Source organism: Calidris pugnax, unplaced genomic scaffold (assembly GCF_001431845.1).
Source record: "Calidris pugnax isolate Ruff unplaced genomic scaffold, ASM143184v1 scaffold8, whole genome shotgun sequence".
In the NCBI taxonomy this organism is placed as follows: domain Eukaryota; kingdom Metazoa; phylum Chordata; class Aves; order Charadriiformes; family Scolopacidae; genus Calidris; species Calidris pugnax.
The window spans coordinates 76,840-101,982 of NW_015090830.1; the positions used below are offsets into that span (position 1 = coordinate 76,840).

Here is a 25,143-nt window from a genome sequence, read left to right on the forward strand (position 1 = left end):
ATAAAAAGGTAAAATATCGGTAGCTATCAAGCAGTCTGTTTAATTAGAGCAGAAAAGCTTAGTGCAAATGTGTATCAACTTTTAAAAAAGAAGGAAAAAAGACCCTCCTGAAAAAGCTGGTATTGTTTAACTTTTGATGAATTAGCAGGATATCAGTGAAATGCAGAAGAGACAGCGTGTGAATGTCCAAGCTAGAAGAATAGAAAAGAGCATACACTTGAGAAGTGAAAAGTGATATTATGTTAAAACAAATTATAGGACTTTGGCAAACAATTTGCAACTGGCGTAATAACATGAAATTATTTTTCTCTGAAGTAGAAAGCTTGTTGTGCTAGAGAGAGAGAGACTAAAAGCTGAAAACAGAGGCCACATCAGGTAACGTAAACATGAGCAAAATCATTACCTACAGAAGTGCTTGCTCACATCAGGATGACTGTAACAGAACAGGCCAAAAATCTGCCCTGTCCCACACACACCTAAGCCACCAGCTTCACCTCTCAGCTGGGCACCAGCAACGTGTGCCCATCCTGCAGCAGCTCCACAGCTAAGGCAGCAATGACAACACATGCTGCTCTTCAGTGAGGACATTCTCTAGTATAGCAGAAGACCTACTGTACTGGACAAACTAAGCAGACATTAAGGAAACAGAAGGTACTAATTGGCATGCTGGATGAGCCAGACAAGTCTAATGAAGAGAAAGGAACCACTAGAAACATTTCCTGGTGGTATCACTCTTGCTGCGAGAGGGAACCCAAAGGCCCTGTGTACCTACTCATTATGGAGCTGTGAGACAAAAGTGCACTGTTTAGAGTTTCAATGCGTAATTGAATCTATGTTTTGCTGCGATAGTGTGTTTCTTGAAAGGTCTAGTGCATGGACAAGTATCATCTAGGTGTTCCTTTGTCTTCTTGTCAGTCTTGTCATGAATTAACTGAGGGTTGTGTACACACACACACATGAAAAATGTGGCTAGTTGCAGATATGGAGGGATAAACAGTGAAAGCAAAAGATAGTGCATTGACAGTGTACTCTGCAGAAAAAGTAACCAAAAGTACAAAAATAAAACCCCAAAATTCTGGATTTTACATATTTACAGTCATCTCCTCACTGTACTATAGTTTATGTGTGACCTTGGATAAATGATCTAATTCCTTTGTACTTCAATACTCTAACTAAAAAGCAGCATAGTTGATTTGCCTAGTTAAACTGTAAAGTGTCTTTTATTATATAAAAATCCAGTACAAGGCAAAAACCAGACCCAGCCTTTATTAGTGCATATAAAAATGGGACAGGGTGTTTAAAACCTAAGTGTAGCAATGAAAAATAAAATAATGTCAGTTTATATGCACTTGTTAGTTGTTTTTTGGGGGTTATAATTCTACCTGCATATTCCCAGCAAATTACCATAGCTCATTTTCACCTTTCTACTGTGAAACTTCAGCATTTATGTTGCCTCTGCTTTTGGCTCACTGATCATGCAGCAGGATACATTAAATGAAACATCAACAGAATGATGGAAGAATGGTTCAAGTATTTTAGGATGAATTTGGAAGAAAAAATGTCTCTGGGAAAAAGCCTTGCAAATCTAATAGTGAACATATGCTACTAGTGAACAGGTCCCAGGCTGCTGATCTATTGAGCACAAACCAGTTACAAGTCTCTGTTACAGACCCGTAGCTCTTTAATTCTGGCAGTATCATTTTACGATCCATTCTGTCAACAGGAATTCCAGCACCTTTAAGTTTCTGAAGTTCAGAGCTTGCTTATACACCACAAACTGCAAATCATTTTGATGATAATTATGTATGTGGGGTTAGTATTGGGCCACAGGATAAGCAAGTGGAACACACTGAAAATATATAAAATATAGTATTAATATAATAATGTGACTATATTACGTTACGCATCAGTCAATTTTAAATTAACATTTGATTTTATGCATCTGTCTCAATGGATGCTTATGGAAGCTTTGAAACAAAAAATCAGATTCTCAAAAGTTCCTCTGAAGGAGAGGTATCGGTAAAATTTTTTCTTTGTCCTATATAATCTATTCTATCTGTTTATTGTTGCCTTTGCAGACAGTTTTTTTCATTTGATAATTTTCTTTGCTATAACACTTAATTTAACACTTAATTTTTTTTGCCTTTGTTTTTTTGGCTTTTGCAGTTCTGTGCAACTCTTGGAACCACACCTTGCTGCTCCTTTGACAAACTGTTAGAACTGGGTCCTATTTGTAAGTCTTTGCTGCTACTTTCTAAAATTACAGCTACCAGTTTAAGCCACGCTGAGTCATTTCCAGGTCCTTATGCAGCATCAGTGTCCAAATGCAATAAGGCTGCTTATAGATGAGACCTTCAGTTACAGTTTTCTTTCTAATATTAGGTCAAGCAGCAAGCTTGCATTCTCAAACCATTAAAGAGTAAAAAGGCCATTGCCTCAAGGGTTTTTTTGGGGAAGGGCATACTTTGGAACACTGTCAGTTAAAAAATACTGTAAGTGCTTCATTTTGTAACATTTTTTCTTCAAGCCTTTCCGCCTGCAACCATATCTAGAGCAGTGGTGAAGATCAGGGAAAAGCTGAACTCTAATTCTCCTCTGCACCCAGTTTGTTTGTTTCTGTCCAGTTCTAACGACTATAAAAAGCAGGGAAATACGCACCAAAAATCAACATGTATTCTCCTTAATTCTTCTTCCTTCCCCAAATTCCTTCCTCTTGCAAGAAAACAGGACAAGTACCAGGATGTTTAGTACTGTGGCTGAGTCATGGACTTTTCCTAAGTGCTTCTGTGTTACAGTCTGTTATGTATGGTATGTTCTGTGTTGTGTGTCACGCTTTGCTCTGCAGCAAGGTTTGGGCAAAAGCTCACACTTGCTGGCTGATGAAAATACAACCAAAATGCACCATATCTATTCAGATGTACATTAAGAACCAGAAATTTATAGCTATAAGCAATTGGAAGCAGCCTCATAGAAACACAGATAGATTTGATATTCTGTTAATTTATTCAGGTGGGGGCTAAAACATTTGGGGTTTTCATGGTGGTGACTTGATCTGTGAGGTTTCCTGCCCTTCAGCAGAAGCCCCAGGGACACAGTTTCTCCCAGTCCTTCTTTCTAAAAAGGTTTCTAATAGTCTGCTTAGAAGCTAGAGATTATTTTCCTATTCAGATTATTTCCATAGGTGTGACCTAATAAAATAGTGACAGCAATATTTTTTGATATAGAAACTTACCATGTGTTTTTCACTGGTTGCTCTCAATGATTTCCTCCTTGTGCAGCAGAGACCACCAGAAGGATCAGGCACTACTCAAATCATAAGTCTCATTCTAGCTTTTCTGTGTGCAGGTGAATTTCCTTCTTAATATACATGAGCAGTAGTCCTATGACATAAAGTGTCTCAAATCAAGTACATTTAAAAATAAATAATCAGTTGAACTTTGAACATGTTTTTAAATAAACGTGTTGTGGATGTTATGAATAATATTTTATTAGCTTTTCCCAGACATTTATGCAAAAAGACAATGTAGTTCACAAGAATGAACATTCCAGCATGAATTTGGTGCCAAATTGCAGATCTCTGTGGATATACCTCTGTATGTGGAACTACCCATCAGAATTATTTGGTGACCAATGTAAAAATGTTATGTGGGCTTCCGTCATCAACTCATAGACCAGAATTGTTACCATGAACATTAATACAGGTGATCTATAGCAGACTGTGAACACTAAATTACAGAGAATACATGAGAGGTTCATATGCTAAAATATTGCTGCAGAAACCATGCAGTGACTCATCAAAACTAGCACTTTCTTAACCTTTCAATGCTTGCTCTTGCATAAGTGTCTTGGTCCTTGAAATAAATAGTTTGCTGTACATAGTTCAAATGTATGCACATGCACACATATCAATATGTAAAGAACACTGTTTAGAAACTTGTTTGTGATTCATGACTTAGAAGAACAGCTAAAACTCTAGCTCCTTTTATCAAAGCAGATAGTTTTACTACCATAGAAATGATAACTACATCTCTAGATACATTAATATAAAGTGTTTATTTATAATGGTTCTTAAATCAATATAATTTAATGCTTTAAGTTGGTTAATATTAATAGGATAAACCTAGACATGTAAGGAGAAGTGGGGATGAAGAAGAATATGTATGTATACATCTTTATGTATTAACAGAAACCCAGATGGCAGAAACATTTAATCTCTTAATTCAATTTTAAATTGGGAAAATAATAACATCAAAGAAAAATCTCTCAGGCACTTGGTTTCATGCAAAGTAACAGGGCTTTTAAATTTGCTGTTTAATTTATTTCCCCTTCAATTACTTTTTTTTTTTTTTAAGGTAATAAGGAAAATATCTGGATGCATATTGATGCAGCCTATGCTGGGAGTGCATTCATCTGCCCTGAATTCAGGCATCTCTTAAACGGAGTGGAGGTGAATGAAGTGTTTCTTCTCTAGCAGCCTGCTAAAACCATGCTCTTCAATAGAATTTGTTTCTTATGCATCCAACATAAATAGCTCTTCTAGAATCTCTGAGTACACTGCACTTCAGTTTGCGCTACAAATCCCTTTACATTCTATTACATTACTTATGTTTATGTAATTTGTACTGGTTTATTCTGGGAGTAGGCAAGTTACCAAAGTATGCAGTTTGTCACTCAGAATAGCAAGTAGTAGTGAATCAACAAAGTATCTTACAAAATAGAAGAGGAAGTTTTTTCCCAAATTTCCAAAAGGCACATTTATATCGCCCTGATTCTACATCACACACACAAAAAAAAAAAAAAAAAAAAAAATTTCTTTTTTTTTTTTTTAAGGTAATAAGGAAAATATCTGGATGCATATTGATGCAGCCTATGCTGGGAGTGCATTCATCTGCCCTGAATTCAGGCATCTCTTAAACGGAGTGGAGGTGAATGAAGTGTTTCTTCTCTAGCAGCCTGCTAAAACCATGCTCTTCAATAGAATTTGTTTCTTATGCATCCAACATAAATAGCTCTTCTAGAATCTCTGAGTACACTGCACTTCAGTTTGCGCTACAAATCCCTTTACATTCTATTACATTACTTATGTTTATGTAATTTGTACTGGTTTATTCTGGGAGTAGGCAAGTTACCAAAGTATGCAGTTTGTCACTCAGAATAGCAAGTAGTAGTGAATCAACAAAGTATCTTACAAAATAGAAGAGGAAGTTTTTTCCCAAATTTCCAAAAGGCACATTTATATCGCCCTGATTCTACATCACACACACAAAAAAAAAAAAAAGAAAAAAAATATTCAACAAATTAATGAGCTCATTATGTCTCATTTTTTTGCTTACATCCTGAAAGTCACATAGAACATAACCAGTAGCTGCATCTCAAGCAGACAGGGTTTAATAACCAAGAGAGCTAAATGAAATATTCCTTCAACAGTACTCCTGTTCCTTTCCTTCCCCCTTGCTGAGCTACTTGGCATTCAGTTGCTTAGATAAGAATACTTCAATTTCCTGCTGCTCCCCGCAGACAGTCAGATAAGTCCTTGTCTTCCATGTCAGTGGAGAAAATATTACTGTTTGGTAAAGCCAGAAGTTTAAACACAGCACTGATAGGTAGTAACTAATGAAGAAGAGGAGGGAAACCCCCCCTAACAAATAAAGCATTTCTTTCTGTCTCTCTTTTATCAGCAAATGAAGCTTGTTGTAATTTCCTGTGGGGGAATATTTTTTAAATTATTGTTATTGGTTCCTGAAGGAAATGAAACAGCATACCTCGTCTGAGCCAGCAGTTGTCATAAGAGTAAATATTTAACAACCATGGATAGGTTTCTTACCTTTCATAATACAGGGAGATGTAGCTAGAGAGATGTATAGATAGACAGACAGATAATCTCCTCTTATGAGAGCAACTGTTAATTGTTTACAAGTGACAGGGAAGGTTATGAGAAGCAAATGAGAAAAGTGCTCTATGGAGTAGTCAGACCCCGGTGCTGCCAGGTCCCATCGTTTCTCTTTTTTAAGGCTGATGGCTTCTGCCTTTGTTAACACACAAAACCTGGACGAGGCCTTTCCCACGTGATGTCCATCTTACCTGCCTGGGTTTCCTCTGATGCCACGCTTAAACATATGTCACATAAAATGGGCCTACTTAACAGACATGATTTATGTAAACGTGTTTTGTGAATGCTTATTCTCTGTTGGTTTTTCTTTTGACTTAGATGAAAAAATGACTTCTCCTAAAAGAAAATACACTGACAGTAAAAAAAACACCAAGTAATTTCCTGGTCAGTTGCAATTTAGTGAATGAATGTGATATGCAGATTCTGAACTAAATATATCATTTCTGTCTGTGTATGAATTTTGTGGGTATATGTTTAATATTCTTGGAAATAGAAAGCTTAGTGAATTGTTATTGGAAATTGGGATATGAACTACAGTGGGTGTTTTTTAGTTTACACTGACATGTATAGTATGTATCTAAAAAGTATAATTGTTGGAAAATGCTCAAAATATTGATAATATCAACAGCCTAGATGCACAACTAACCTAAATTTCAGCCCCCAAATAAGTAAAGATACAATTACAATAGTTATAAAATAAGGTGACGTCAGCATGGATGTTACCTAAAAAGCCCCAATTCATTAATTGATTTGTACTTAAGGTGTACTCAGACAAGTTGACAAAGTTGTATCATTAGCACATGGATCTTTTTCTCTTTCATAATTTTGTTTATTTATCCATTCTCAGTTTGCAGATTCATTTAACTTTAATCCCCACAAATGGCTCCTAGTGAATTTTGACTGCTCTGCTATGTGGTAAGTATTACAGTAACAGAAAACATTACACGAGACAAAAATCACATGTTAAATCAGTCTGCCTTTCTAGCAGTACACATTTATTTACATTTCTCTATTGAAATAAGGAGGTCTGGATAGCTTTAACTCTTGTAAATTATTTACAGAATTCACTCTTTCATTTAATCCAAGTTTCCAAAAAGTAAAATTTAGAAATAGGCCTGAGCTCTGCATTATGTTCCAGAGAGAGAGAGAAGGCCTGAAAAGTCTGCAGATTCATACTTTCTCCATTTTGGGACTGTTTAAAACATAAATGAAAAAACTTCATTTAAGAATGTTAATGCAATGAACAGCATGTTAGACAGAGCTTTTTTTTTTCTTTTTGTTTGAGCCTTGATTCTTTCAAAAGCCTTTCTTGAAATGCTTGGGATTTGGCTGATGAAAAGCAATTGTTTTCAAAAAAGATTATTTATGCAATTTTGTACTGATTTTCAATTTCTCCAGATGACAGCGGAGACAAGATTTTGATCCAAAAAGATACTGAGGTAGAAACCAGAAGACATACTGGTAGAAACCAGTAGACAAACAAAGAAAAGTGTGATAGCAGTAATAATCGCAGTAATAATAACATCCCATAATAGATTAATCTACTGTGTCCCAAACTAGAATTTCCAGAACCTAGTGTCTACCAGCATCATGACTAATGATACTTATTAGCAAAACAGCTATTCAGAATATTTATCAAAATACATGAAAACATTAATTTCAATTACAATAGAACAAAAGTTGCAAAAATAAAAAAAGAAGGAAAAACTGAATGTTATCAAAGATAACTCTAAAACATCATCGAGAAAAAGGTCACCTTATATAAAAGAAGTGAGACAGTGATGACTCAATTGCTTTTTGTTAACCTTCAGCTCTTTTAATATCCTCAGCAAAGTTGACTTTTCTACAAATATGCATATTATTCAGATAATATGTTACATTTTTTACTTAATAGTTTTCCTGATGTAGGCACTTCAAATTTTCCAAGCCATTATGTTTTTTTATTCTTTTCCCTAGAGTAAATGGCTTACATTTTGATCCTGATTCATCAGTAGTGGCAGTGATTAACCCAACACTCCAGTTTACAAGTATCTCATAACTAGCTGTCTCTCTTTGTACATGGAAATAGGAAGATGATGGAACTCCTTTGCTAGTTTCTTTCATCTTTTCTTCATCACTTAAAGGCATTGTTAACAAAGTAGCCACTTGGAAATGAGAAAATACCCCGTCATTCTCTTTAATGTTTGTAGGACCATTAGAGGCCAGAGTCTAGTCCTTACCAGTTTTAATTTCTCAATAATTCTACTTTCCCTGGAAACTCTATGGAGCTGTGTTATAAGTATTTTACTTGGCTTTTCAGGAAAACAAGGTATATACAATCACACTGCCTCTTAGTTTATGTTCCCATCTCAGGCGATTTTAGCTGGTTCCTAGCAAAGCTTAGACTTTACGCTCTAGAAAGTATTTTTCTCCATTTTGTTTCTTGCTTTTTTTTAGGTAAGCCATTGCATGAAATGCATTTTTTTCATAGGCAGGAAGATTCCATTACAGAGAATCTCAAGAGACCCTGCTCCTTACTCAAAAAGAAAGTTTCACAACTATATTCAGGCTTCATTCACAACCACTCAGGCTTCATTTCAGCAAGGCATCTATGTATTCACTTAATAAAGAATGAAGTATACATTTAAAGTTGAATACTTTGGCTTGAAGCCAAATCCATCCAACTACTAAGGCCCCCATCCAAAATTCACCTCTTTCATCAGCTGTAATCATGCCTGAAAAGGTGAAATGTAGTAATAAAGGATGAAGGAACCTGGTGAGGAAAAGTAACTGTGAAGGATACACCGTCCTCTTAGGATCCATGGAAAGTATTAACCATGATATTGTAATAATATTTAAAGAGTTTAATAAACAGTGAACACCATTTCAGAATCAAATTAAGCTGAGTTCCACTGACAGACAGGCTTCTAAATCACCCAGGCTCCTCAGCACTTTCCTCAATAAACACTCCCATTTCTTTTCCCTGCGAGTTGATTAAGATAATCTAGCCATCAGATCTGCAATGTAATTATTTAACTACTCAGTGCAATATGTAGCACTGATGTCATTTGGGATTTGGAGGCAATTTCATTATAAACCTTTTGTAAAATATTCTCAGACTTCTTGATATACAGATGTACAGAAAAGAGCAGTGAATTTCCTATAAAAAGGAATTTAATATAGCCATTCCAAGAGGGATATATTTTCCATATTCAAATGTTAGGGCCCTTTAGAGAGTTTGCCTTGAAACTATCAGTCAGTTTTGCCTGACTTGTTTAATTGGTATTCTAGAATATCATAAAATAGGAAAAAGTGTCTTTTTTTCAGAGAGAGTGAAAATAATAATCTTGCAAAATCTTGGTATATTTGCTTTTCTATTACTCTCTTCAGGGTTTAAGTGTTAACTTTTGGTTCAGAAGGTTGTTTTAGTATTTGGAAGGAAGGTGCTTACAGGAAATACTCATCTGTAGATGGGAATGATTTTTTCTGGTTAGTTTATAGTATGAAGTCACTTTATTGGTTATTGTATCTGTCATTTAAAATGGACAGAATATAGTGAAGCTGTTAAAAGCTGCAGATGTGAAATCCAAGTTAGTTGCTTTTCACAGATTTTCACTACTTCATTCACCAGGATGTTTGCTGTCCATTTTGTATTATGAGTACTTAATATGTGAACCTGTGCCACTCAAGCTAGATCTTAGTATGTCTATTAGCATAACATCAGCCCTTAAAAACATTCTACTCTATCAATGACATTTTTGAAATATATACTCATGATTCTTCAGTCAATCAGGGGTATTTGCAAAGAAAGTTAAGAACACCACTTCTGTCCATTACCAGACCACACAGGCACTTACTGCAGAAAAGTATAAATAGATAGAGTGAAATCTAGATACGGTGTATAGACGTGCAATTCAACTGGTTCATATACACTGATGTCCAGGCTTTGGATTTATTTTGGTAATCCTTTTAGATAGTTTTTCATGGTTGCCAGATTAGGACCTGTGAAGTCCCCAGATGGAACAGACACCATCTTTCAAAAAAGCAGTAACATCACTAAGGAAGTGCAAGATGACAGCATTTTTATAGTTTCTAAGTGACCAGATGTTCCTGCAGAATAGTTAGATGTTCCATGGTTTAGCACAGCGTATTACAAGACAAGGAATGAAGCTCTCACAAGACAACTTGCTTGTACCTTGGGTTAGTTGTGTATGGAGCAAGCTACTGAAATGAATATATCAAAGTAATCAAATATATCAAATAAACTACAGTAGAACAGCTTAGGGTTTGTTGTCACAATACCTACCCTAATTAAACCTGCTTTCAGATAATAGTTTCTTTCTTTTGACCACAGGATATTTTCAACACACAAATAGATTATTAATTGGTTTTATTGACAGTATTCTGAATGTGTGTTACTATTTCTCATGTGCATTGGCTTACTTATCTTCAGCTATGTTCTTTCCACACCTAAGGCAAGTACTTTATTAACCTTGGTGGTGTCCTGACCATTAAAATGAGAGAAGGGCTTTTTTTTGGTTTGAATTAGATGGTTTATGAGCACAGTCTAGATGGGGATGAGACTGGCAGTATGTACTGGCTTGTGCATTTATATGTACACACTAAAGCATTGGAAGTTAGATTTTTACTTAGAATTTTGCATAAAACAAAGAGATGTGCAGAAAATCGTAAAAGGTTTAGACTTTTGTCGTTTAGAGTGTCCCCATATTGACATAATTATTATGTACTTGGTGAAATATGTATAGGCCTAATACAGTTATGTAGCCATCTCTCCCTTTTTGATTTCTGGTTTCTTCTTTTTCTTCCTCTATAAACCCCATCATTTGTAGAGGTGAGTCGATCTCATACAGAGTGAAACATGAACCAGCAAAATCTTGCTATTACCCACTGGCAAAATGTAGTTTATTCTCTCTAGAAGGGACACATTGGCTTTTGAACCTCAGTCCAGTTACACCACCCCCCTAGCTGGCAATAGCAAGGTACGCTTCTCAGTTTTACATTGTGCTGTTGTCTGTCTGTCAGTAACTGTATATTGGATCCAGCTGAGGGCAGGGGAGTACAAGAGAGAAGCCTGAGCCTGGGCTGGGTGGCTGCTGCTGCTGCTGCCACCACTGCAGCATGGAGAGACGGCGGGCAGCACCCACAGAGCCTCGGCGCGGCTGTGCACGGCGTCTAGGAAGCCACAGCTCTTCCCACACAGCTTTGTACTGCAGTAATTTCATGGCAACTTCTGTTGACTGCAAACATTAACATTGCTTTAGCTAGTCTCACATTCTGGTGTGAGTGTCTATCACCATAAAAAGATCCTCTGTGTCTGTTTCTTGTCTGTTTTTAAATATGCAGCCGTGCAGTCATGCTGCCCGTTCCTGCTGAGCCTTACACTTAACTACTTGTAAGTACAGTACTGATATGGCTGTGAAAAAGCACTGAAAATGGCACAGGCTGTGCTCAGGAAATGCGCCAGTTTAAACACATTCAATTTGCCTTCACTTCTTGTGGAAATATAATCCCTTAAATTTAAATTCTTAAGTTTCTCGATTTTATTTCTTTTTTTTTTCTTCTTTTTACACAGGGTGAAAAAAAGATCAGATTTAACAGGTGCCTTTAAATTGGAACCTCTTTACCTGCAGCATCATCATCAGGAGTCTGGTAATTTTATGACTAAACGAAATTATTATTTTGTTTGCACGCTGATACTTAATGGAAAAAAGGTTTTCAGATGAAAACTGAAATTCTTAAAACTACCTAAGTTGTTTAGGATCCTATTTCCATTTTCAAAGTGCCCCGAGGAGTTAAGCTTATTAAAGTGCAAGCACATATCTAGTGAGATTTTAGTTAATGTAAAAAGCAATTGATGGAAAGCCATTTTATAAAGCATTATATTAATACTTTTGTACTGGGATTTCCCCAGCTCCAGATTTACCACTGACTCTTTGTAGGAGTGTTGAGAAAATTCTTAATGATCTTTTGATAGTCAGGTAAAAATATTGGGTACTGTGTATCTTTCTCCCGAAAGGTTTCAAGGTCTGATTTTGTTTTTAGGGTTTCTAAAGTCTGTGACCTTTTTTCTTAGCTATGCACGCAAGCTCTGGTTCAAATTTTCAAACACTCATGTCAGGAACAAACACCCCCTGAAATCACAAAGAAAAGGTCAGCTGTGTTTGGTATCTGTGCTCTGTTGTGAACGATAGCTATCTGGGACGCTCTCCTGTTGCTCCCATGCTCTTGCATTGATGGGAGAGGAGGAGGTAAGTGCAGGCTACTATCCATCTGTCTTTTGCAAAATGCTCAGGAAAGCTCTTCATAAAACACTCACAAAGAACTTGGAAATCATAGGCGCTGTACAGAGCTCCTTAATGGATTAGTGCTGCTCCTTGAGCACACCTAGCAACGGCAGAGTGGCATTTGCCATCCTGGAGCCTGTTTTTACACATTGGGAAAATAAGTGACTAATTGAGAAGAAGGTCACAGCAGTGCAGTGTCAACATGCGATGCAAGTTCCCTCGTAACTTCTTAAAGAGGGTGTATCACATGTGGGTGTTCTTACCATTTACTCTCTCTTGTATTTTTCTTGGAATTGCTGGTGCTGATCTGTTTTCAGAAGTGTATCCTGAGTACTTTTCTCTTCTCTCCGGTATGGCTATGAATTCATTGACATTGACATTAATACCATCCAGAATTTCACCATTCACTAAAAAACCCTAGGAGAAATGGATTCCTGTGCCTTAATCCTGAACTGGCAGAAATTTCCAAGCAATGTGAATGTAGGACAGAACAATCAATGAACAGGAAAATGCAGTCACTCTGGAGCTGAGGTTCACCCTCCAAAGGCTAGAATTTTTAAGAAAAAAATAGATACTGTGTTTTTGCCCTTGTTAATGAAAAATACAAGTTATGGTAAATATGTTCCAACCACTAGCTTTTACTCAACCACAACATTAACATATATGTAAAATGCTTGTCTTGAGGAGAAATAACACAACCTTCACTAAAGTGAAAATATGTCCTTGTGACAACTGACAGTGCTCATGCAAGAACCTTAGGTTTTTACCAGGTTAAATAATAACATTGGAAAAAAAAAACCCTCTCTTAAAACTAGCTGCTTTCAGTGAGGCTGCCTAGTTGACCTGAAAACTTTATTTCCCCTGCTGGATAGTAAGTTGTTCAGCCTTCATCTTGCCTTCAGAAGCTGTGATATTATGATGTATGACCTGGACATAATGATTCCAAATATATCAGCTGGTTACTAGCAGCCTATTGATGCTAAATTTTTCTATGCTGTTTTCTCATTTGATACCAATTTTCCAAAGAGCTGGACAATACATTTCAAATCCAAATGCCTCTAGTTAAACTGTTAAATTCAATCCACACTTACGCCTTCGATAAAAATAGTCACATTTGCAAAGGTTCTAGGCTGTTACAGTCCCTATTGATCCCTGTGTGATTTATGGGATGTCAGCACTCCTGGAAATAGGACTTGTCTAATGGAGGGTCTTACTTTCTGAGTATGTCTCAGGTCTGAGAATTCCCATCGTGGTTTACAAGGCAAATGAAGCAGCATTTTTGAATTCACTCATCTCTCACTCAAGAATTTAAATGAGCGGAAAAATATATCTATCTGTGAGCAATTACTCTTAATAACCATATGGCAATTATGTGTGCCCCCAAGGGGAAATTCTTTATTTTGTCATTAATTATAATTTTATGTGATTTGCATCATCACACCAGGAAGATTATGCTAGCTTGCCTGGCAACCCAGGATATAGGTCAAATCCTAATGGCAGTGTGAGAAGAATGCAGCTTTATACTCTATTGTGAAAGCCACATATGCTCCCACAATGCAGTTCCTCCTGGTTAAATACAGATGTAAGATTAAGGCTTGTAATCAAGGACTGATCATTGATTGCATTCTGCTTCACAGCTTGTGAAAGGCGTTGTTGTGGATCATTAGACATAGCCCCTTACAGGAGCGTAGGATTATTTATCTGTCACCAGTTGCTTTACTCTCTTTGCTACTAGTCTTGCAGCTATCAAAAAAATGGCTGCTACAATGCAGAAGAATATGAGTATTATCAAATTACCTCGTTACTGAGCTGAGATAACCCTGTTCATTTCCTGAAGTCCAGGAACAGGTTAATGATTGTTGTGCGGTGGGTTTTTTTTTTAATCTGGAAAATAACCTAGTAATATGTTAAAGAACCAAATGGTTGCAGGGAGGAAAGACCATGGTTTTTCTCATGTTTTGGCTGCGTAGATGAGAGAGCTTGTAACACAGGAAATACAGTCTTTTTACCCCCAGAAAATACAAAGGCTGAAAACTACATAAATGATGTAAACTGCTCGAATTCAGAAGTTACAGTTCTATATAGTACCTTGCAGCTCGCAATTCCAGGAGCACTTAGCACTTTCCCTTGGAATTTAAGTACATACTTTCCTATGAAGTTTATGCTCCCCTGCAGAATAATAAAATGGAATAAGAAAGCTAACCAGATGCTTCCACATTTTCGTAAAGAGGCACTTTAAATTTTAGGTCAGTTTAATTTCTGTCACTGGCTGCAAGTAATCCAGCTTTATGTTACAATTCAGTGTATTTACCTGATTCAAAAAAAAGGTAGGTGCATCTTGACTCTGTGTGCTCAGATAAAAGATAACTAATAACGCCCTCTGCTTACCTCCCTGGACTGCTCTGTGGCATGGTCAACCTGTGTTTTTAAGGGGCTTTCACTATATCAAATGAAAAGCCATTAAAAAAAAAAAGAAAAAAGCAGAATACTCTTCTCCTAACAGAAAGAGGTCAATTCTGAATGAAATTTTCAAGTCACTTATTAGACCTGCTGAAGAATTAGCAACAAATATATGAGTGAGTATGAAAGATAGTTAGAAGCAGAGGATGAGTGATGAAGTGACTTTAGGGATTCTGCAAACTTTCAAACAAAATTAATAATTGCCATTTTATCTACTACTTCATTTCCTCACAAGAGAGAAATAAACATAGTATTTAGTCCCTCATCTCCCCAGGATCTGAAGTATAACAGAAAGGAAAATTGTGTTTGTTCTTCTGAAAACTGTTTAATTTGTTAGTGGTGTGGTGGCTAGTGGTTAGCTAGTGACTAGCTAAGGAATGAAGCTTGGGACAAGCGCCTTCATTCGGCACTTGCCAAGTATCCTACTAGGTATTTAGTGGCCCCATTGACGCTGATGATGCTGAGGTTTTTAGCAAAAATAAAGGATAGCTAAGATACAGCTTTTTCAATAGCACTAGAATGATTGTGGGTTTTGGCTGTTGTGATGAAGCAATGTGAACATTTTTTCTTTAACTTCCAGGACTTATAACAGATTATCGGGTAAGTACAACATCAATGTAATAATTAATACTATTACTTGTATACACCGATATTCCCAGGATTTTTATTTTCTATTTTATTTTCCATTATTATCATAAACATAAAAACCTTATGTTTCTTTCCAGGAGGGATGCAGCTTGCTAAATTTTTAACATTGCTCAAGCTGAAAATTTAAACTATAATTTTTCGGGAAAAAAAAAAAAGTTTAAAAGCAGAAATCATCTTGCATGTGTAATATCTCTAGATTTAGGCAGTAGAATGAAATGTCCTAAAGATTTTTTTTTCCTTAACATAGTGAATAATGCATTTTTTTAAAAGTACTTGTGTTTTACCCTTTAACCGATAGAAACACTGTTGTTTTGAAATGGAAAATGTGCCTGTCATTGCAGTTGCTAGTCCCTCAACTATAAGCAAGCCAGTGTATGTGAGCTTCTAAGATGATACTCATTTTTCCAAAGCCCTCAAGGAGAATTCAGGATGCACAAAGAAAATTTGATTTGCCTTGTGACCCTTCCATTCCGACACCAATCTCCTTTTCCAATTTTAATTTGAAAATTTTCAGTATTTGACAGTCACACCAGGGCACTAACCAGAAATAGACATTTCTATTATCATTTGACCCACTTATAGTGACTGCCTGTGGGATGTGGGAATGCATTGTGCTTCAAAATCATTGCAGAAGGTACAATTTCTGCAGTGTCACTGTAAGGGTGAGTTCTAACGCGGGTGCCCTCCCTTCTCCCCTGCTCGCAGCACTGGCAAATCCCCCTGGGGAGGAGGTTCCGCTCCCTGAAGCTCTGGTTCGTGCTGAGGATGTACGGGGTCACGGGACTGCAGGAGCACATCCGCAAGGTGACTGGGGTTTGCTTTCTTGGGTAACCTGTGGTGGGACAGCAAGGGAAAGTGAGTGAGCTTGCCACCAATCTACTCTCCATGACTTCTGTACGCAGCAGAAAGCACAGACAACAGGTTTGGGACAGCTGGGTTCAATAGGGGTACTGCTTCTTTGCCCCATGTGGTATCACAATTTCACATCATGGCAGGATGGAAACTCTCACCTGATTTGTGTTAATCTATAGAGAAGACAAGTCTAGGAATTTGGAATTTCTACAATTCCCTAGTTCCCTCTGAAATTAAGCCAGAGCACTTTAATGGTTTTATTGGGGGGAAAAAAAAAAGTTTATTAACGACTTCTTTCTTTTGTTAATGTGCATGCATTAATAGCATGTTTAGGTTATGATTCAGGTTGTTGGGCTGCATTTGTGATACAGTAGCTTATTGGGCATGTCCACCTTTGCTGTTTCTTTGTTTCCTGTTTAAAATCCACCTTTTTTTTTTTTTTTTTAAATGTGCACAATTTGAAGTTCGTTAACTTTCTTATGAATAAGTACCAAGTTTATTCTTGTTGTGAAAAGACCGGGGTTTTTATCACTAAAAACCACACCTGGCGCCAGTCTAAATTGTGTATATACTTCCTCTGTAGCAGTAAAGTCAAATTCAAGCATATCTTTCATATTTATGAAGTTTAGGGAAACTTCTAGTGAGGGGAGATCCACGACTTGGCTCTAAATATTTACAAAAATATCCATTAGCTAAGAGTCTTGTCTAGTATACCAAACTCTCTGCAGACACACATTCCTTTCTGTTGTTGTACTAAACAGATTGATTCCTAAGAAAGGCTTTTTCCACTGTCGTAAAATCGCTGTGTGAGTACGTATCTTCTGATTTGAAAAGATTCTGGGATGAAGGATATCCTCTTTGCTTCTCATTTTTATCACACTATAATTTTCAACTGAGTATACAGATATCTGAATTGGATTTTTATCCGTAATGAAGCTTTCAGAAATAAATCCTGACAGCAGTGCCGATCCTGATGTTCTGTCGCCCTTGTGGCAATCTGATACATATCCTTCTGATGAAAAACTGATACAAGGTTTGTTATCGCTTTTCCAGGCTACCATTAGAGTTTCTAGTGGTTTTCTCTCTCAGGTTAGATTTCTGGAGACTGCAATTAATATGATGCCAAGTATTTAAGTAGGGCTAAATCTCTCACTGGGAAAACAGAGGCTTGGAAACCCTATATTAATTACTTGGCCTGTTATCTGACTGATTTCCACAGGTCAGTATTTACATTCCACAAGTTCCCTCTTTCCCTGTCTCCCAAACATTTCCCTGACTCCCCTGCCAAAAAGCGCTTGTCTTGCTATAATCGTAGCTTAAGATCATTTTTTAAAACTTTCCGTGATAACATAGTTCAGGAGGGCTAAGCAAATCAATCTTTTCTTGAAGATACTGACTCCAAAGCAAAATTCTAATATTCTCCGTTATTTGTAAAGGTAATTCAGACAGTTAGATTTCCAAGGACTTGTTAAATTCAATGTGTATGTTTAATATTTCAGTAAGGACTAGAGTGTTCCCTGGTGTACAGAGAAAAATAAGTTATGACCTTATGTTTGCAACTTTGAAAGGGCAAGAGGGGTAATTAAGTGCAGAATTTGGGTCGCTGTATACATCTGTCAAACTGGAACCGTTAAGTTAGTTTCTCCTCACACCACTCCCCTCTCCTAGATGAGTGATGATTAAATTCAGTGGGTTCCAAAGCAGCTTTAAAAGAAAGCTCTATCTCCAGAAGTTCTCTACTAAACTTAGATTTCAAGAAATAATTGCATTTCATTGGCTCCCTCCTCTAGCAATACTTAAGATATCGCTTGCAAGCTTGCAAACATGTTGGTAAAGTTATATCAATAGCTGCAAAATAACATTTTTAAATGTGTTTCATATCTTCCCAATTTTCCTCTCTTCTCAGGAATTATCCTTGGTTCTAGATTTATTGTGGTGACTTCTCTTTTGGTAGTGTAGTAATGAAGTATGTAAACCAGCCTGATACTGGTATATGATTTCAAACTTCTAGACAAGTTTCCAAACAAGAAGTAATTTGGAACTGAACATCACTTGGTAACTTCACTAACATTGCTCGTCCCAGTGCTTGGCTTTCTTGTACACGTCATAGCATCTTGCAAATAACAGCTTTTATATCCCCATTGCTGGCAAAGGCAATCCTTGAAGGGAATAGCTGGTACTGTCTTGTGTACCTGGGGCTTACAGCTGTGTTCTAAGGGAAGCCCTGTAGTTGATGGAATTATTTGTGAAACTGCATTTATTACAGTGGGTCAGAGAGTGGACGTAGGTAGAATGAGAAGAGACCTGCAGAAGGAGGAATTGCAGCCTTCAAGTGGAGAGCAGAGTGGCTGGAGCTGGGGAAGCGTGGAGAAGTGCTCTCTCTCTCTGTTGTGTTATTAAGGAGATGCCCCAGAGGAAGGGCTGGACACACAGGGCCAGGCAAAAGAGCAGAGGTTTGAAACAGCTCCTTGGGTTGGAACCTGGGGAAGGGGACGCCTACGTTTGGGATGTAGGCTGCACACGGTTTTCATACGTCAACCTATCTGTGTGTAGGGCATGTCATTCCTGTTCATGCTGTACAACAGCAGCTAAGGCATGCCTGGTCAGCTGCAGGCCTGGGCCTTATTGAGAGATTTGGGACCCAGGACTTCAATTCTTTCCTGAGTTTATAAAAATCCCAATATAGATCCTGTGATCACCTAGGAAAAAAAGAAAAAGGACACTTCAGCTCCTAAGTTGTAGAAAACTGTAGGAAGATTTATCCAGCATTTTTAGGCTTCTAGTTAGGTTTCTTTTGCATAGCCAGGTGTTACTTACAAGGTGATTTGAAATTTTCAACATGATGAGCTTCTGACAGAATATAGAGGGAAAAACCACTGCATATCCTTAAGAAGCCACCCTGTTTGCTGTGTGATTAACACACTTCTATATGGAAGACCAAACATATCTGTACCAGTCTTTTCACAAACTTTTCTTTTTTTTTTTTTTCTGAGTATAAACGGCCAGAAAAAAATTTGTCTCTTTCTTTTTTTTTTACTTTTTTTCTTCGGCTTTTTTATCTTATATTGGTATGTTTTAAGAAAAAGATGTCTGTTAAGAAAAGATGTTATGTTTGCAGCCTTAAGCTCTGCATCAAAATGACTAGATAACCACTGCAACCTGGCATTGGCATTTGCTTGTACTGAGGAAGGCATTTAGGAACTAAAATACTCTGTGACATGAGAATGTGTCACTTGGATTCAGATACAGTAACTTCTTTTGTTTTCCAAACCTTCCAGTTATGCACTCCTTTCCCACACAACATGTAATATTAACCTATTGCAAAGTATAGGTTTTAAAGCAGTGGCAAAGGGGAGGACAATCATCTTTGAAGGATGTGGGGAGAGAAAAATATAAATTTTGGAGGTAAGACCTAAAGCCGCAGAGAAGATGTACAAAGAGGGTGAAACCAACAACAGTAACAGTCTTCTGGACTGATTCCAAACACTCAATCAGTATAAATGTGAAACCCAAATGGCCCATTTGTAAAATGGTCCATTTGAAAACGGCCCATTTGCAAACTACTTGGCCATATATTACTCCTTTGTTGGTTTAAGTCTTATCAAAGAACTCAGAAGTAATTTGAGAAATTTAGCTGTTAATGTTTTTGTATGTTATGCCCACAAATATTCAGATTTAGAGGAATTCTTCACAGGACCAGAAGAAATCAGTGTACTGCATCCTTCTTTCTTCACCCCGGATAATGAATTCCATTAAAAATTAACAGCAGAGACCAAGAAACTGGAACTGTACAGAACCACAGTGCCAGAAGCAGCATTTCAGCTGAGGAGTGGCACAGTCCCAGTGGCTGTTGAGAAGACTCTTTTAACAGCATTTTCCTTCAGAGCATAGTGAGATGTGAGCTAAGGCAGGCAGAGAGGTGAAATCTCTAGGAGGAAAAGCATGAGGTGATCAAGGCTAGGCAGGTATGCTTATTTGCATATACACATTAATGTACTCTGATGCTTCAGAGAAGCTCCCTTCAATCAAAACCTGTTTTACTTCTTGAAGGTTTTGCCCAAAAATCAAAACTCATTTTAAAGACCTCAATGCAGGAGCATTTATACTTACACTTTTTATTTCTACTTATACTTTTTATTTATACTTATATTCACACATACACAAATACAGATTTTTTAAAAATATAAATCTTCATGCCTCACAAGTTTACTGCTCCCATTAGTGGTTAGTGATTATGAATAGCTAAATGAATTAGATCCCTTTCTTTTTTTCCTTCTCACTGCAGGAGAGAAATGGTTATTTACCTGACATAGTGATGCACAAAAATTCCTTACAAGCTCCTTTTAGGGAGCTCCTTTAGGGACCTTCAATCTGTTAAATTTCACTGTGAAGAGAAGGACTGGTATTCCATTCCTACACACCAGGCCACTAACACAGTCCATGTAATTTCTTTTACTTTTGGAACCCACATGATAAAAGGATTGTCCAAATGATATTGCTAGAAACAGAATGGGATTTGGTTTGTGTATGGCCACTTTTTTTTTAATTATGTAACAGCATTAAATGAAATAATTTTAAAAGGTTAAATAGTATTTGATTGTCAACTTTAAGTTAATCATAGTATTATAGAATGGTTCGGGTTGGAAGGGACCTTAAAGATCATCGAGTTCCAACCCCCCTGCCATGGGCAGGGACACCAACTAATGCCAGGGACACAGCATGACACAAATGTCGAAATCAAAAGCATTTGGAGGGTTAGAATACCCTTAGGTCAAGTTTGGTTTGTACACAGAACAGCCTGTCAGTTTTTACCTCTCCTCCTTTCCTATCCTGACATTCAGTGCCAGTGGTTCTCCAAACAGGACTTTATTTTTGCAGTTTACCTGCCTGCCTTGGAAAGTTGAAGCACTAAAGCCACTTATGTGTGACACAAATGTGTCCTTCTGTGAGTTATTGCCACGCTTGGAGTGTGGGTGCAGCTCTTGGACTCACAGAAGCAGGTGTGATACCTAAAAAAGCCCTTTGGTTTTACAGAGTTTGAACTCCAGACTTAATAATGTTTAATGTTATTGGGTTTAATTATTTCTGATTGCAACAACCTTTGTAAAAGCAGTTCAGGAGAATAGCTGATGGTTCAAAGGTGCAGGGCTGGGGTAATTGGGTGAAGCCAAGCCGTGGGGTGAGACTTCAGTTCCATCTCCAGTGCGGTACAATCTAAAGCACTTGGTGCCCCCCAGTGGCTTTACGAATTATTGCTACTTGTTAAGACTCGCCGTGCATAAAAGTCTGTGCATCCAGACGTGAATGCAAAATACTTTCAGAATTTTTATTTGTGTTTTACTGAATATTCTCTATTTTTCCTTGCTTTTATTTCTTTCAAATTCCTGAAAAATCCTTTAGTGCAAAGAGTAAGACATAAATAAATAAAAAGACATGATTCTATGATTCTATGAATACCATCTACAGCATGGGTCCAGAATTTTCTTGTACAAATGACTTGCAATAAGCCAAATCTTAAATTTTTGTTTTATTCCATTCTTACCAAGATAAATTTTGATTCAATTCAGTGGATGATTACATTCAGCTGAACAGTTGTGAAATTCTCATCTCATTGAACATGATTTTTTTGTGGCTTTGGTTTCCAAGGCCTAGTATATGCAGTGTGAAACTTTGCAGAGTTGTGTAAAAGACACCAGTTTGGTTAGGCTATAGAATCTGGGGACAGGAGGAGACAGTACATGTGTGCTTATTTCACATATGTTTTCTATGCACTTATGCATAAAAGTATCTGTATGTATACACATAATTCTGGTCAATTTTCATAGCTGTAAACTCATGCCTTTCACATCAGCAGAATATTCAAATACCTTGGAAAGAACTGGGAATTTTATTGGTCTCATTCCTGACTCAAAGAGCTTTTGGTGTAATTTTAAAGGGAGATGATAAATGGATGTAACAAACAGCAGAGGGGAAGTGGTAACAACAGTAAGATTGGCCGGTTGCATAGGGTACCAGCGTGCCCAACAGGAAGGTTTTGAATCAATGTTTTGCTTCAATATAAACAATGTTTTTCTATTTTAAGAAATAAACAAACATCAGAAAGCTATGATTAAGATTGCAAAATATGTTTTCTTTTTTTTTTTTTTTTTCCTTTCTTTTCTGTAATTTGTTTTGCCTTGTTCTTCCCTTTTTGGAAACAGTTCCTGTGAGATGAAACATTCCACATCTAACCCTGGCCCAGAGTGAAATGTTTCATTTTTGTTTGATATCTGTCCTTGAATTTGCAAAAAGGCAAAGTACAAAGGAAGGAAAAGACATGAACTTAGTTGTTTATTTTTATAAAATTATTTGCAATCATAAAACATAAAAGTTAAAGAACTTTTAAACATCATTTTAGATGTTGTTGATAAGTGCCGGGTGCAGACTGGCTATTGCATGAAAACAAACTGTAATTTTAATAACTGATTGCTGCTGTCTTTTTTTTTTTTGCTTTTAGGGTAGTGAGCAGTAAACTGCTGATAGCCAGTGAGAGGGGGACTGGATAAGGTACTGCAGGTACCAGATGAGGATATGGCCTCTGTTTTTTCCCAAGTGCTTTTGAATTCATTTTCTGTTTGGGATAAAGTCAAATGTGGTATACAAGCATCCCTGACTGATGTTAAGACTTCCTAGCTGATTGTTAATATGCCTGTTATTGGCATTTTTCCTATTTATTTGATTTTGGAAGAACACTGGTTTCCTACACTTCAAAATAATTGCTCTGGCTTGCTATCCAATGTCAGTTTTTCCCCCCAGTAATTTTTAAACAGGTTGGCTGAGATTTGCAAACCGTTTCCTTGATTATACTGCCATCATCTTTCTTTTCAGCTCAACCTGAGCACCCGGGTCAGAAGAGAGAGCAAGTTCTGCCCTTTTTCACAGTTATTCTCCTATTAAGTGAACATTTTAGAAAAGCGTATCTTTCCAGCTTATTCTGCATGGGAATTGTGATCATTTTCCCTCTATGTATCTGTGCATCTCCCCTTTCCTCACAATCAGTTTTGGACTCTTCTTATTCTCAAACAAAACTGAGAGTGGTAGAAAACCTAAAGAAGAACCATTACCATTATTTACTATTAATCTGGTATCATGACAGTTATAAAACTGTGCTGAAACTTTTCATTAAGAAACAGACTTAGTACTGCCTAAGATAGACTGAGCTACTAATATAGTAACAGCTCAATATGGTCTCTGAAAGTCATAAATGGGATTTAAGTTAGCATAAACAGATGGTGATATGTGAATATTATCACATATCAGAAAAGGGAACTGAGAAAAAAAGATTAGGGATGGAAACAATTTAGCACATCTTTTCTCTTGATGAATCAAATTTATTCAACATAGATACTATCTTTCTCTTCTCAGCACGTCAGGCTGTCGCATCAATTTGAACATTTAGTCCTTCAGGATGAAAGATTTGAGATCTGTGCTGAGGTTGTCTTGGGACTAGTCTGTTTTCGGCTGAAGGTAAGGCAGCTAAGACCTCTGTCATGATTTATAGCAGTATAATAACCTGCAATAGAATATAATCTTTGTAATATACTTAATTTGTTAATATACTTAATTATTTTTTAAGGAAAGTAGTGGGAGTTCACGTAGATTAAAGCAGATTAAAGAAAGAAACTTAAAACAATTTTGTTAAAACTTAATCAAATGCTTAAGCAAAAGTTAAGCATATTAGGGTATGGAAATATATAGGCAGGGAAAAAAAATGGTCTTACTCTACCCGGTCATACACAATTGCTGTTACATTCTAAGTTTGATGGGCTTTGATGAAGATGATTGTTTCAATAGATTTTCATAAACGTTTCTATATGATGTATGTCTATATGTGTGTGTATTAGATGTTTGTTGTCAACTCATTATTACATGTGTGTATATTTAAAATACAATCCTATATATACTTATATATATAATTACTATCATGGATAAAAATTAGAATATTAAACTTTTTTGTTGTTGTTTTCTTTAAAGAATACATTTTCATTGCTCAGTCAGACTGAGCAAATTGGAGCAAGTTATGAGTAAGAACAGGTTGCATAGGAGGCCAGCTTCCCAACTGCTCTTGGCCCTGATCTCCTTTATTTTGCTGAACATGACCCTTTTGCTCCTCTTGGCCTTTCATGCCCCAAACTCTCTGTAAGTTCCAAGTTTGTTGATGTAGAGACCTTGCCTGACAGAAACTAGAAAACTCGCTCTGCGCTCAGGGCGTAAGAGCTGCAGTGGTTGGGAGGGTTCACTTGACTCATTCCGATATTACAGGGGGATCAATCTCTTGTTTTCAGTAAAGAACTCGTTTAATAGAGGAGCTTGTAACTAAAGCCTCTGTAAAGTGCTGGATTGTGGCACTGAATCTGAACACCAAGCAATGGTAATAACAGCACTGGTGTTTTCTAGTGTGCATGATACCTAAATCAGCTTTTAGCTTTTCAGAAGGCTCACCAGCGCATCCTTGTCTCCTTCTGGGTAGTGTGGTATCACTACTACTCACAAATTCTTCTCTCAGTCACTCAGTTGCCCCACTTACCTGAGTTTGATGCAATTGGCTGAAGGAGCTAATGAATCTTTAACAATACAGTAATGGTGAGTTCCTCTAGAATAGTGAAATGGTTTTAATTTATGTTGTTTAAAAATAAAAGAAAAAAACTCGTTTGTTGCTAGGGGATCAGATAGATTGCAGAATGTGGAGTTTTTCCAGTAAGTGGAATCGTGAATATAATTTCTGTCCTAACAAGAACATTTTAAAGAATTTGAGGAATACACTCTGTGGCTTTTATTGCTCAATAACACAGTGTTGTTGAGCTCTCAATGTAGTTACATGGAACAAGCAAACACTAGTTTTGCAGATTCAGAGACAGCTGTTAGTCAGTGCTCTACACTTTTTTTAAAGGAACAGTCTTTGTGAAATAGAGCATAGAAATACAGGAATTGTCACTTCTGATCAGACCAGTGGTTCATCTACATCTGGTC

General features: G+C 37.0%; 1 protein-coding gene across 2 annotated transcripts in view; it reads left to right on the forward strand.

The window, feature by feature from the left end:
- DDC (dopa decarboxylase) overlaps positions 1 to 25,143 on the forward strand; it is a 72,334-nt gene that overhangs the window by 43,226 nt on the left and 3,965 nt on the right. For both annotated transcript variants that reach the window (XM_014941107.1, XM_014941108.1), the window contains exons 7-13: positions 2,167 to 2,233; positions 4,353 to 4,447; positions 6,738 to 6,805; positions 11,463 to 11,539; positions 15,215 to 15,234; positions 15,988 to 16,086; positions 23,539 to 23,640. In XM_014941107.1, coding sequence (XP_014796593.1) covers positions 2,167 to 2,233; positions 4,353 to 4,447; positions 6,738 to 6,805; positions 11,463 to 11,539; positions 15,215 to 15,234; positions 15,988 to 16,086; positions 23,539 to 23,640 — 528 coding nt within the window. The remainder of the gene's footprint in view (positions 1 to 2,166; positions 2,234 to 4,352; positions 4,448 to 6,737; positions 6,806 to 11,462; positions 11,540 to 15,214; positions 15,235 to 15,987; positions 16,087 to 23,538; positions 23,641 to 25,143) is intronic.